Raw genomic sequence first — 13,585 nt, 5'->3', positions numbered from 1 at the left:
TAATGGGTCATCTGATAAAATCAAAAGAAGTAATGTTTGTAAAGAACATCAAGAAGGTGGGTTCAAAATCATATATTTAAAAACCTCTAACCTCCCATTATGGTCCATCATATATAAAGTCCATATATTTCTTATGGTTAAATTCAGAGGTCATATATTTCAAAAAGTGATGTATATTCAAGTATTTTTGTAAGCCATGACAGAGAAGTAATAGGGACTTTTATGCAATATAAATATTCCAAGTCATATACTTCCTTTCTCAATGCTTTGCCCTCCCTCAGACTGTCAAATTGTTTATGTGTATTGCTTATTGTATATTGTATGTACTTATGTATTGTAAGGTAATATACATAAAAACTACAGAAAAATGATTGCCACTAAAATCTCAAGTGTGTATCACTGATCTTAACACATGCTGTCTTATTACAATATGATTGGAAAGGAATGATTAACCATTTTAGAGTGAAAGGCATTTGTCACAGATGATGATTGGTCTGTCACACAGCAAGGAAAACAAAAACTATTTATTGATGATTTTTATACATATATTTCCATCATAGTGGTATTCATCCTACTTAAAGAAAGAGAATTAATAATATATTTGTAAGATTGCACATTCTTCAAATATTTTACTTTCTGTCATGTGTTTTTTCCAATATTTACCTATTACAGTATTGATTGTTTATAACATTTCACAAGAGAAATAGATTTTTTATAACATTATAACCAAATTCAATATATATATTTCAGAATGTTTATGTACATGTCCAGGGCCTTCCATTAAATATGAAGCTGGAGGGTGAGTTGATAAAGTAGGTGGGGGGTGGCAGACATTCTACATTAGGGATACAGTTCTTTTTTTTAAAGTAGCTGGGTTTAAAGTAAAAGGAGCCAGGTATATCACCTGTCCTCCAGGTGATAAGGAAAGCCCAGCATGTCCATTTCAATGTACATGTCAACAATGGACACATGTAGTAAACAATATACTGGTACGATTTATTTGAACATGTACCTAATGATAATGGAAGTTTCAAACAACATGCATTTGCAGAAATACATTAACATGAAAAGCATGATAAACCAGCAAGTTTTACCATGTAATGAAAGTGTCAATGTACATGTATGTGTACCAGTCAGTGTTTGTAAAAGTGTCATGATTAAAAAAATAAAAGATGGTCCTTTATTTACTTGGATGGAAAGAAAATGTCCACAATCACCTGCTTTTTACTAATCTGATTTCTTTTGCTGACATGTTTTTTAATGACATGCAAATACTCAATAAGAATTTCAGGTCTGCCACTGAGTTGTATTTGGGGTATTCAAAATACAGGTATAGAACAACAAATACTGACTATTTCTAAATTACTAGTCAGAAAGTACATAACATTTCTTTTTGTACCTTAATGATTCTAAATTACAAATTATGAATGAAGAGTGATTAAACCTTTGTAGTTAATTTAATGATCACTATTGTTTACCTGGCTTTGTAGTTAATTTAATGATCACTATTGTTTACCTGGCTTTGTAGTTAATTTAATGATCCCTCTTGTTTACCTGGCTTTGTAGTTAATTTAATGATCACTATTGTTTACCTGGCTCTGTAGTTAATTTAATGATCACTGTTGTTTACCTGGCTTTGTAGTTAATTTAATGATCACTAGTTTACCTGACTTTGGTGAATCAGGTTAAAAAAATTACAATGTAGCTGATTTTCTCCAACAGACCGAACAAATCAAATGCAGTAAACAAATAAGATTAAACATTACAGAGTTCCTGCCACAAATTTAGAAAAAGATAGCAGACCTTTTCCAAACTTTTTGCAGATCAAAAAATAAAAATTTCCAGACCTAACCATGAGACATGTTTATTAACCTAATGATAGCAACAAGGGATGATTTTTTCAAAATTTTAGAATATATCAAAATGAAATGTTTTCTGCATAATTTGTGTGCTGAATCTAAAACTGAACTCACCTTCATATATTTTCAGATAAATTCTCAAGAAGCATTGAAACACATGAACTGTCCACCATTTTTAATATTGGTCCTGGTCACTTTTTTCAAAATCATGACTTCCATGTCATTTCAAGCTGACATTTGCATATCATTTTTTTCATGAAATATCATGATTATGAGTCATACACAAGATGAAATTAAATCTTACTCTTAAAACAGTGCATAATTATGACGATATTCTTGTACATATATCTGTTGATCTGAAATCACAATTTAGTTAACAGAAATTGCCACTTTAGAATTAAATCATGATAAGATAGTGTTGGTCAATTTTTATATCTATAAAATTAAAGGCAAAGAATGTACAAACAGAAAAATAACTTGCATTGAATACTTCCAATATTCTACAATGGATGTCAGTCACATGGGCAAAATTGTTGAAAAATTCCTCATTCACTCTTTCGTACTGTACAGGTTGTCCACTAATTTATTATTACAGTAAATCTGCATTTCTATGGTGTAAACTGTGTATGTTGCAACATTAAAGTTTGGCTGTCAATTTTTTTGTACTTTCTTAATAATTCTGATCAATTTTGAGCAATATCATTACAGTTCACGAAGTATTAAATTGTGAAATGAGACAGTGTGAGAGAAGGAACTGCCACAGAGTTCTCACAAAATATTTATAATTATTTTATTTTTTTGCATAAAGTGATTTGTACAGATCGACTGTTTGCTCATTATAATGTCAATATTCAGAATTGATTGATATTCACAATAAATGCCATGAATTGGTTTTCTTTTCTTCAAAATAATGTAAATGTTACTCTTTTTATGTAAACTAAACATGAAAATTTTTAATTACCAATGCCTTTAGATATCACCCTTCATTTGTAAATACAAGTCTGAGTCTAACCTTGAAAATACATTGCACACAAAAAACTGTACCAAACGTTTTTATTATATATAGTTTAATAAATGAAAACATGTATCATCTGATCCCTTGGTATAAATGTTCACTTTGTCATAAAATGAGATTTTGTGTGTTTTTTAACTCAATTTATGCCATAGTGTTGCCATTATTTACATTTTTATACACCCACATGCTGGGAAGAGTCATAGGTAAGCGTATATATTCGTTTAATATTTACTTTTGCTGCATTTTGAAAAATGATATTCTTGTTTACTTCCATCGAATATGTTGTACATAAGGCCCAATATCATATATGCTAAATATAGCCAGTTGACCTTTAAACTATGAATACATTAAGATGTAATAATGTTGGCTTTTTACATAGGAAAGCGGAGAAAATACCAGGAGTAATGAGGTTGATATTTTGAGAAAAATCAAATATTGATCATAAGCATCTCCAGTGGCTACTTATGAGGCTAAAATATTTAAAATTGCAAGTAAAATGTGCAGAGATGAAAAAATATAATTTAACCTTTAAAATAAATTTTACCTTAGCAAAATCTTGCAATCTGTTGTTTACAATCCACAATAATATATATAAAAAAATTATAGTTGCAATATATGTAACAAATAATGCTTTAGTCTTAAGATTGGAAGGCTCTATCCAGACTTGAAAGTCATCAGCTTCTTCACACTGAGGTTTGTAAATGTAATATCAAGGCATTCTTTAAATGTCAGGTTCACACAGGCACACACAAAGATTGGTCCAACAATGTCAAATCAAATAAAATCCAACAAAATTAAAATGAATACTCACTGGCACAACATAAAACAAGAGTTAATGAAATAATTCATGAATAATCCATGAAATGGAAAGTGAAGATTAATCCTCAACAAATCGGCAAACACCAGTCGAAATTGTGTGTTCTTCTCCAGCAAATTTATCAGCTATACTCACCTTAGGATGTTGTGTTCTACAGTAATGCCCGAAGAGCTCTGAAAAGAGCAGTCACAGCCCAAGTTTCAGGAACAACAAAAATTTAAGACTTTTTTCAGACTTTTTAGTCATTATTACATTTTTCCAGACCTTTTCAAGTCCTGGACAAGTAATTTTCAAAATTTAAGACTTTTTCCTGAATTCCAAACCTGTGTGGGAACCCTGACATTATAACAATGCTTCTGGAGTAGACAGTAATTAGGAATTTTGGAAGAGAAATTAAACTCAAATGTTCTAACAGAAAACATTGTATCCAAGAATGTAATAAACAATCATTACTATATTAATTTTGTTTCTTGTTTTCCTGTCCACAATCATCAGAGTATACGCTGCAATCGACTCAAAAGTTTAAGTTATGTATTAAACCTTCACATAAGAAAAGGTCACAATATATTTCTTCTCATAATTTCCCTCAGTTTATTCCAACAATAAAAAGAGATTCACTGGTAGAAAATCATGCATCCTGCAAGTTTATTATTTTTTAACTAATGTGACAAGTTAAAAAAGTGAAATAGGTGACAATGTCTTTAATCTCATACTATGATGAAGTAAACTGTATCATAATTAACAAGAATGTGTTCCAAAATTAAAATCTTTAAAGATCAAGACAGTAAATGAAATGCATTTATATTGTAAACATCTCCAATTAATTACCAGTTTATAACTCAAGACATGTACTTTTGATTAAATTATTTTGAAAAACACTAAAATTCCATGTCTTCAAAAATTCTTGATATTTTTGTTTCGCGGTTATTTTTCTTATTTTTGACATATATATGGAACAAGGTTTATCATGCATGATGGTATTGGGATATTAAATCTATCATAATTCAAGATGACTTATCATGGAAAGGAAAACCCTTGTAAACAGTACAATCACCCAGAATTAAAATTTTCACTCAATTGCACTAAAACCTCTGTCTGCGTGGGTTCGAGTCTCGGATTCAACCAATGTTGGTATGTGAGAAAGCTTTCCAGTAGCTCCTTGAGGGTCGGTGGTTCTTTCCGGGGATTTCCCGGGTTCTTCCTCCACCATTAGTACTGGCCGCCATGTATGGCCTATTGTGTGCTGAAAAATGGCATTAAACCCTACAACAACAACAACAACATTGCATTGTTTGCTTCATATCTTATTACAAATTCTAGAGAAAATACCAAAAAAATTATTTGCCATGAATAAAATTTTCAGCTTGCCTTGGGCTCTTTGACAATTGGTTTATCCACTTGCTGCTTATGTTTTGTATTAAAATGATAATGAACCAGAACAAAACCTCTTGAAATATAAATTCTTGCAACAATTATACATTTAATTTTTTAACTAGATGCATTTGAAGTCTGCGGACAGTGGTTCATGAATGACAAGTGGAGGAAACTTAAAATCACAGAAAACTCCCAATTTAATATGGGAAAATAGTACTCTTTATGATGCCATATATTAAGTCTTTAAGAAAGTAACCAAATGATGCAGTAATTACATATCATTTGCTGCAGTATCTGATTTGCTTCAGTGACGTCAAACTAAAAACTAGTTACATGTTTCAACACATAAATTGTGTCCCATTATAATGTATGAAATATCACTGACTATCCCAACACCTTAAAGCAATATCAATTAAATATATTCCACCAAAAATAAAGGTATTACTTAACAACAATGAAAATTTCAGATTTTACATTTTTAGCACCTGCTTTATAACCAGACAAAGGCTGAGATCATGTGTGACCTCACTATTAAAATTATTTAAGACAAAAAAATCCATCTTTGAAATTTGACAAAATGGTTGAAGGTCTTTTCACAAACAGCACGATGCTGGGATCACACTAGGCCTTGTCTGGTTACGATAAGCATGCTGTGTAAATGATGGCAGTATACATATCATTTCTTATGCTTGATGCACTTGACTTTTGTCAACAATATCTTGATCAATGACAGACCCACCACACATTTTGAAAGGGTTCACACAAATTTTTACAAGCACATCTGACACTATGAAATTTAATTTTCTTAAAGTAATATAGATTTCTTTGCTTAGTATATGTGAGAAATTCTGAATAAATCTTTAAAGATGTATTTGAATTTATCAAAGGAAATTACTTATTTTTTGTGTAATAACATCCAAACAATTTTTTAAAAAAGGATTACCGTTCACAATTTTTAATACTTTTTCTTCTTCTTTAGGATGAAAAATGTGTCTGTTAACTCTATAACAAAGGTAATTTCAAACCTAAATTCTACATTTTGTTTTCAGACTTTTATTGACTCTACAAATTTTTTTGATTTATTTATGAACACATCCAACTTTCTTTGCAAAATTTCTCAAAATGAGAAATGAGATTGCTTGCTCACAACAAATATTTTTTATTATCTGTAAAATGCCCAGTCCAGCCAGCTTGTATGTCCAAGAACTATGAAAGGTATGTCACTGTCACCTAATTTTGTACTGAGCAGCATTCATGGAGATAAAGGCAGCCATTGGGCTGTATAACAGCACATACACAAGTGTCACATAAAGATTGATAAATGACAAAACTAAATGTGATCAGTGCAACACTGCAAGTAGGTCACTGTAACCTACTCAAAGTGCTGGTATGTATTTCTCCCCAAGGTTAATCATCCATAAAGTTTAAAAAGTTCACTTGCAACAGAGTCTGAAAATGGAGGTTAATGCAAACAATTGTTATGAATGATGGACATGCCAGTAAAAATACCATCATAAAAAGTCATGTATGTTTCCTTTATATTTTGGAAGCGTGAAAAATAAATAGTCCATAATCAAGCATCCTTGCACTGAAAAGCAAGAAACATACCTCTATATGATACAGTTATGGTAAGGCAGTGCTTAGCTTTTCTTGATGCATGAACATTTTAACAGAAGGTTAATAAATAAAAAGACAACAACAAAGATGAAGCTCATTTTCCATTGATGTACAATTTACCATATTTACTTGCGTATTATGCAGACCCAGCTGCAATCTGCATAGACAATTGGCACATTTGTTTCGATGCTGATCATAGCTGGGTACAACTTTCATATACAAATAAATACAGAAGGTGACTAATGACCTATATTTGGCATGACAATGTAGCAGTCTTCAACATATACAGGTAAAACCTGTTATAACGCGATGCTCAGGGTCCAAAGAATAACATTGTGATATAAGCAGGATCGCGTTAACAGATTTGTCTAATAACTTGCCATAGAAAATGTGCATTGAAATTTCAATGTCATCAGTCTGAACTAACCTCTTGATCATATAATCTGCTAGGGATATGAGTAATTGGCTTTACCGAGATCATGTATTTAGGATGTTAAAATGAGAGGTCACCTTAAATAAAAAAATGGGAGCCATGCTGCCATTTCATTATAAGCAGAATCGTGTTATAACAAATTGTGTTATAACAGGTTTTACCTGTATGTAATAGTAACCTTTAACATCAAAGCATTAAATGGTCTCTAGAAGATCATGACATACAAAAAATACATTGTCAACTTTTAATGACAATAATTATAGCACATGCAGTTAAAAGGATTTAGTGGAACACAATGTCTGGCCTGCCAGGCAAACTATGATATATGGTACACAATGTTTGGTCTGTCAGGCAAACTATGATGTATGGTACACAATATCTGGCCTGTCAGGCAAACCATGATGTACTATACACAATGTCTGGCCTGTCAGGCAAACTATGATATATGGTACACAATGTCTGGTCTGTCAGGCAAACTATGATGTATGGTACACAATATCTGGCCTGTCAGGCAAACCATGATGTACCATACACAATATCTGGCCTGTCAGGCAAACTACGATGTACTTACTATACACAATGTTTGGCCTGTCAGGCAAACTACAATGTATGTTATATAATGTCTGGTTTGTCAAATTATGATGTATGGTACACAATGTCTGGCCTGTCAGGCAAACTCTGAAGTAAGGTAAACAACTTCAAGGTGAATGTTACTCATGATGAAAGTGACACTGGAAAAGAGTCAAATGCTGATGCTGGTGAAACAATAACACAAAACTTTAATACACAATATTAACTCAGACAATGATGCTGCCATTGCTGTTAAAATAATGATGCCTTTATCAGGCTATCTGCTAATGCCTGGCAAGACATAATAACATAAATCTTAAATACACAATATTAACCCCGACAACAGTGATGAGATTGATATCAAATAATGATACCTGTGTCTTGCTATCAACAATGCTTGGCAAGAGACAATAAAACATAAAACTTTATAATTAACTTGGACAATGATGATGCCACTGCTGTCAAAGAATACACATCTCTAGCAATAACTGACAGACCACAAAATTTCCATTTAAGACTGGCCTGGAAATGGTTAAATGATACAGTGGTCCATCACTATGTAATTAAGTGAGGTAGTCTTAATGGGGTGCATCACATAAAATAATATAATTCAACCAATGTAATGGGATCCATGACCATAACTGTTATATCATGGTCTGTGTTATACTAAGGTGCATAATAGTGAGGGACACATGTATAAGGTGCATCACTTTAACAACATAAACATTTTAATGAGAAATACTACCTCAGAAATGTGATAGATCTTTGTCACACCTGCCATTGGAGGGGAGACAAAGATGATATGTGCAACAAGTTGCAAAAGTCAGTTCTCTTACTCTTTCATGTCTGTACAATAAAATAACAAGAGTCCCTATATGGGACTGACACTCTACTAGTCATGAAGAATTTCCAGGAATTAAAATTAAGACCGTTTCTTCCTTTTAACTGCTGAGTGATGACACCATTGCTGATATTCTTCTGCGATAACAAGATTTTCAAATTAACTACTGTGGAAGACACAATGGATGTCATACTGGCATCACTCATTTAGGATCAACTGCAATTCATAAGAAATCTTTCATGAAAACCACAGGTTGATAAGACCATCCATTCAGGAGGAGTATCAGTTAGAATATTTTAATGATCGCTGTCATGGTGGTCATATTGGATGTCAAATTAGCACCATTTTCATTCAGAATCAACTAGAGATCATAAGAAGTCTTTTAGTGAAAACATGTTTGTACAACCATCCATTGTTGAGCAGTAGCAATAAAAAGATTTCCCAGATGGCCAATATAGTGGCCATATTAGATGTCCAAACAGCACCGTTTTCATTTAGGACCAATTAAACCATGGGAGGAATGTGTATTTAAAGTTTCATGGCAATCATTCAAGTAGTTTAGTAGAAGAAGCAATAGCAAACTTGTCCTATTGGACAGAAGAACCACGTATGAAAGACCATACAATAAGTTTTTCTGATCTAAAGACTAAAAATAAAGTAACAATATTTTGATTTTAACTTCACATGTATCTAAGATGTATTTACAATCAATTTAATTGAATTTTCTTTGCCTGAACAGGTGCCTCTACTGCACTGACTGTTAATGGCCACATGCCTCCAATAATACCTGCCTGAATAGATACACCAATTGCTACCGCTAATTCTGGATCCACAGAAACATTTGGAGGTTTGTTGAAAAAGTATTGTATCAGCTCCCTCACTTTTGGAATTCTTGTAGATCCCCCTACAAGGATAACTTCATCTACTGCTTCTCTAGGTAGCTGCACTACCTCTAAAACTTTTTCTATAGGCTCCAACACCTTTTTAAAAAGATCTATGTTTAAGTCTTCAAATTGGGTCCTTGTCATTTTGTCTTGAAATATTACATGTTTGCCCATGGAATGTAACTGAAGTTGTATATCAAATGATTCATAAGTGGTAAGATGAAGTTTCAAGTCTTCAACATGATGCCTAAGAGACTGCAAATCTTCTTTATCTGTCAATGGTTTACCATATTTTTGTGCTATAACTCCCTGAAAGTGTTGAATTAACCTCTGATTAAAATCCTGGCCTCCAAGACGATTATTGCCTGCAAACAGAGAAAGAGAGAGCAAAATTAGTACAATGGTCCCTCACAAATAAAGACCCCCAGTTTTATAACACGGGTATGGTAATGTACCCTATTACATTTTTTGGATTTTATTTTATAGTACTCAAATTGTTTCACTTAATTTTCAGTCTTGGAAAATATGAATGAATTATAATGTAACTTCATCACATAGGTATCTGCATGCATGTTTACAACACAAACTAGTATCCTTCAGTTTAACTCTAAGTATTGCAGGTCACTTTTATGGCTGCCATGAAAAGTGTCATAATGAGAAGCATTGTTCTATAAGCATCTGGTGTAATAAAAAATCACAACACTCACTCAGTGAAGCTTTTAGTAGTCTCCAGCAGCCACTGTAATCATTCATAATTATACACAAAATAAACTCAGACCAAAATGATCTTGACAGTGGTACACTGGTACCTTTTCTAGCTAACTTTTTTTATATAATTTTTTATCTTTATTTTTAACTTTAAATGTTTTCAGAAGCTGAAAATTTGAATCAGCACAGTATATTAGCCAGTAAGCCAGTATTGTGTCGATATCTTGTTAAACTATATACATACATACATACATAGATACATACATACATACATATGTACGTACGTACATATGTACAAAGAAACAAACATACACATACACCTACATACATAGTGTATTTTTTTTTTTAAATTGTCATTCCAAAGATCTATTTTAGAATCATCATCATTGTGTACACAGAGAAGCCAGATTTTACTAGATGAAAGTTGCAGGCTTTACGTAACCTTGACATGACAGCAAGAATAAGAATCATGTATCAATGATTATGCTGATTAGCCACTATAGCAGTTCACTTACCCTATACTCACCCAAATTGGGCAAAGTTCTTTACTTCAACTACTTTGTCATTAATTAACCTACATGTTACCACAAGAAACCAAACCAACTAAACTCGTTCACATGTACAATGCACAGTTAACCGGTTTAGGGTAGTCTATCATTATATACAACATATGGTCATTAATATGGAAAATGGAACAATTTATGCGGTCAAGAACTAAACATAAATAATAAACCTACATTGGTGGAACAAAAAAATGTAAGCCACAGTGACCTTTTTTGTTTGAATGAGTCTAGTACTAACAGACATGCGTCTAATTACCACACTTCATGACTGGAACATAAACACCATTAAAAGATTAACACAAAATTTCAACAAAGTTATTGGACATGAAATATAAGTCATGTAGACATATTTTACAGTAAAGGTTTACAAAATTTAATGATTCTATGTTGGATAGTATGCATAAAGCATGACTGAAACCAGGTATGATCATGAGTTAAATGCAAAAATGTAACCAAAGCCCAATAAAGATTCAATATAGGTGACAATGAGGTTCTTTTCTTGTGAATGTGTGGTATTAATATAAATGCATAACATAAAATTTAACCATAGTTATCTCAGCATGAAGTATGGGCTATAATGAACAACTATTGAAATGAAAGTAGTGCTCATTGAGATGCATCCCTTTATCAAGAGCTACAAACTTTATCTAAGGCAAGAAAATATGAAAAAAAGGTCACAGTGACCTTCTTTTAATGTAAAGGTATGGTACTAGCAAAAATATGCAAGTCAATGAATCTGTTGATTCTGTCAACAGAGTTTGAGAATTAAACAAAAAATACAAATTTTAACTTAAGTCTGTCAAGTGTGAAACTTGAGTCACAGTGACTTACTTTCAGGATAGCTGTACAGTAGTTGTCAAAATTTAGCCTCTCACCAAGTTTCATGCTACAACACACTTTATTATAACATGAATTTGGATATGGCATGATCGTGGCATGCCAAACCTTTATGATAATTTCACCAGAAGTATGTATAGAATGTACAAAAATTCCTGAATTAAACACAAAAACATAACAATGTACAACTAATATTCATGCATGCACAAAGTTTGCAATGAAACCTATCCCAAACTGTTGCCAAGGACCAAGGAAGAAAGGATGTTAGAGATGCAGTGAAGCTATACACAAGAACATGCTTTTATCTGTGGATGCCTATGCTGTGGGTTAGTACAATAGATCTCCTCTACTTAATCGAGTTGAACTAAATAGTAAGGATGGAATTACTATTATGGATATAATGTGATTGATTGATGAGTACAGGCACTCTATTTATACTATACAGTTGCCAATTTTCTTATACATGTATTATGTACCAATTAATAGCTCTCTGCCAGAAGATATATACTAAATATGTAATCACTGTTTTTAAGAATTTCTCACTTAATATTCATCAATTTAACCTGGTACTGCATCAATGAAGTCTGTAATTTATGCACATCGCACCCCCTCATCCTGTATAGCTGATTCACATGCAATATTGTCTTCAGTTAACTAGTCTAGATGCTGCACAATACATTACATAACACAATGGCACTTTGTTGACCTTGACCATCATGTTATAGCAGGTTTCACTGCACATGTTAATGCAACTCAGTTTTATGATGAAAGAATATATCACAAGTTTAATTCAGTCCTCTCTTTCTCAAAATGTCTTATTTTGAGGACATATTGAGCTCAATGCAGAGACATGAGCAAGACTTAAAATTACCCCTCAAGGAAAACTAACTGGGACATTCAAAATTACGACCATGACAATTTTATAATTCCAGAACAGTACTGACCTGCCATTGCAAGAGTAAGAAACATTCCGCCCTGAACATTCAGAATTGAAACATCAAGAGTTCCTCCCCCTAGATCGATCACCATCACATTCTGAAATCCCAACACCCTGTGAAGACCATATGCTAGTGCTGCAGCTGTTGGTTCATTGATGATGCGGAAAACATCTAAACCTAAAATATAAAGGAAATAAATCATACTGATATACAAGCTCATTTATAGTTATAGCCTTTTCTGTACTGATTTATTTATTAGCCTATCCAATCGCAGGCAAACTGAAGTTAATTTCTGGCTTGTAACACCACTGGCTCAAATTCTTTTTATTCCAGATAAACATTCTCAACACCAAAAACCTGATAAGCTGATTGAAGATACAATGATTCTGTAAACTGGCTATAATTAAATTCAGTTATTTGGTTTGATTTGGCACTGTATGGTAAAGCAACACAAGTAGATTATTTTGCGCCCAGTGAAGTTGTTGTTGTTGTTGTTCTAGGGTTTAACGCCATTTTTCAGCACAAGATAGGCTATACATGGCGGCGAGTATAACTGGTGGAGGAAGAACCCTGGAAAACCCAGGGAAGAACCACCGACCCACGAGAAGCTACTGGCAGGCTTTCCCATGTACCCACGCTAGCCGAGCCTTGGACTCGAACACACGCAGACAGAGGTGAGATGGCAGTGATCCGGAACAGTGAGCGCTTTAGACCACTCGGCCAGTTGGGGCCCCAGCCCAGTGAAGTAAAGTGCCTACACAATGGTAACTGACCTGAACTGATCATATGGTAATGTTCAAACTTGTACCCTTTTAAATACAAGACTTGCACACTAACCATGGGTCCCAAACTTCAAAGTTTTAAAAAATACTTGATATTCAGATAGCTAGATTACAGATATTCATCTCTCTCTCTGGTCATATCATACCAATTTTAATATACATCACGTAAATATTTTTATGATAGAGTGGTCCTCTTCTGAAGATCCCGAACTCCTTCAGCAGCAGGAAAGTGGCCCTATAAGAGGGGTGACCTTTCTAGAGGGAGATCACAGAAAGTGAGTAATAATTACATGCATTGTAACAAAGGCATAACTAATTCAAAGTATTTAATATCTTCATTTAAAAAT

At 33.0% G+C, this 13,585-nt stretch overlaps 1 protein-coding gene across 1 annotated transcript in view; it reads right to left on the bottom strand.

Annotated features, from left to right (window-relative positions):
• Positions 1 to 509: 509 nt before the first annotated feature.
• LOC149795445 (heat shock 70 kDa protein 13-like) overlaps positions 510 to 13,585 on the bottom strand; it is a 36,658-nt gene continuing 23,582 nt past the window's right edge. Inside the window, exons 6-7 of the mRNA XM_089965230.1 lie at positions 12,463 to 12,633; positions 510 to 9,775 (exon numbers count right to left, since the gene is read on the bottom strand). Coding sequence (XP_089821356.1) covers positions 9,234 to 9,775; positions 12,463 to 12,633 — 713 coding nt within the window. The 3' untranslated portion in view covers positions 510 to 9,233. The remainder of the gene's footprint in view (positions 9,776 to 12,462; positions 12,634 to 13,585) is intronic.

This window comes from Sinohyriopsis cumingii, chromosome 7 (assembly GCF_028554795.1).
Source record: "Sinohyriopsis cumingii isolate HCF-2022 chromosome 7, ASM2855479v2, whole genome shotgun sequence".
Taxonomy (NCBI): Eukaryota; Metazoa; Mollusca; class Bivalvia; order Unionida; family Unionidae; genus Sinohyriopsis; species Sinohyriopsis cumingii.
The sequence above is the reverse complement of the archived record's forward strand: the minus strand, read 5'-3'. Positions and strand labels throughout refer to the sequence as shown.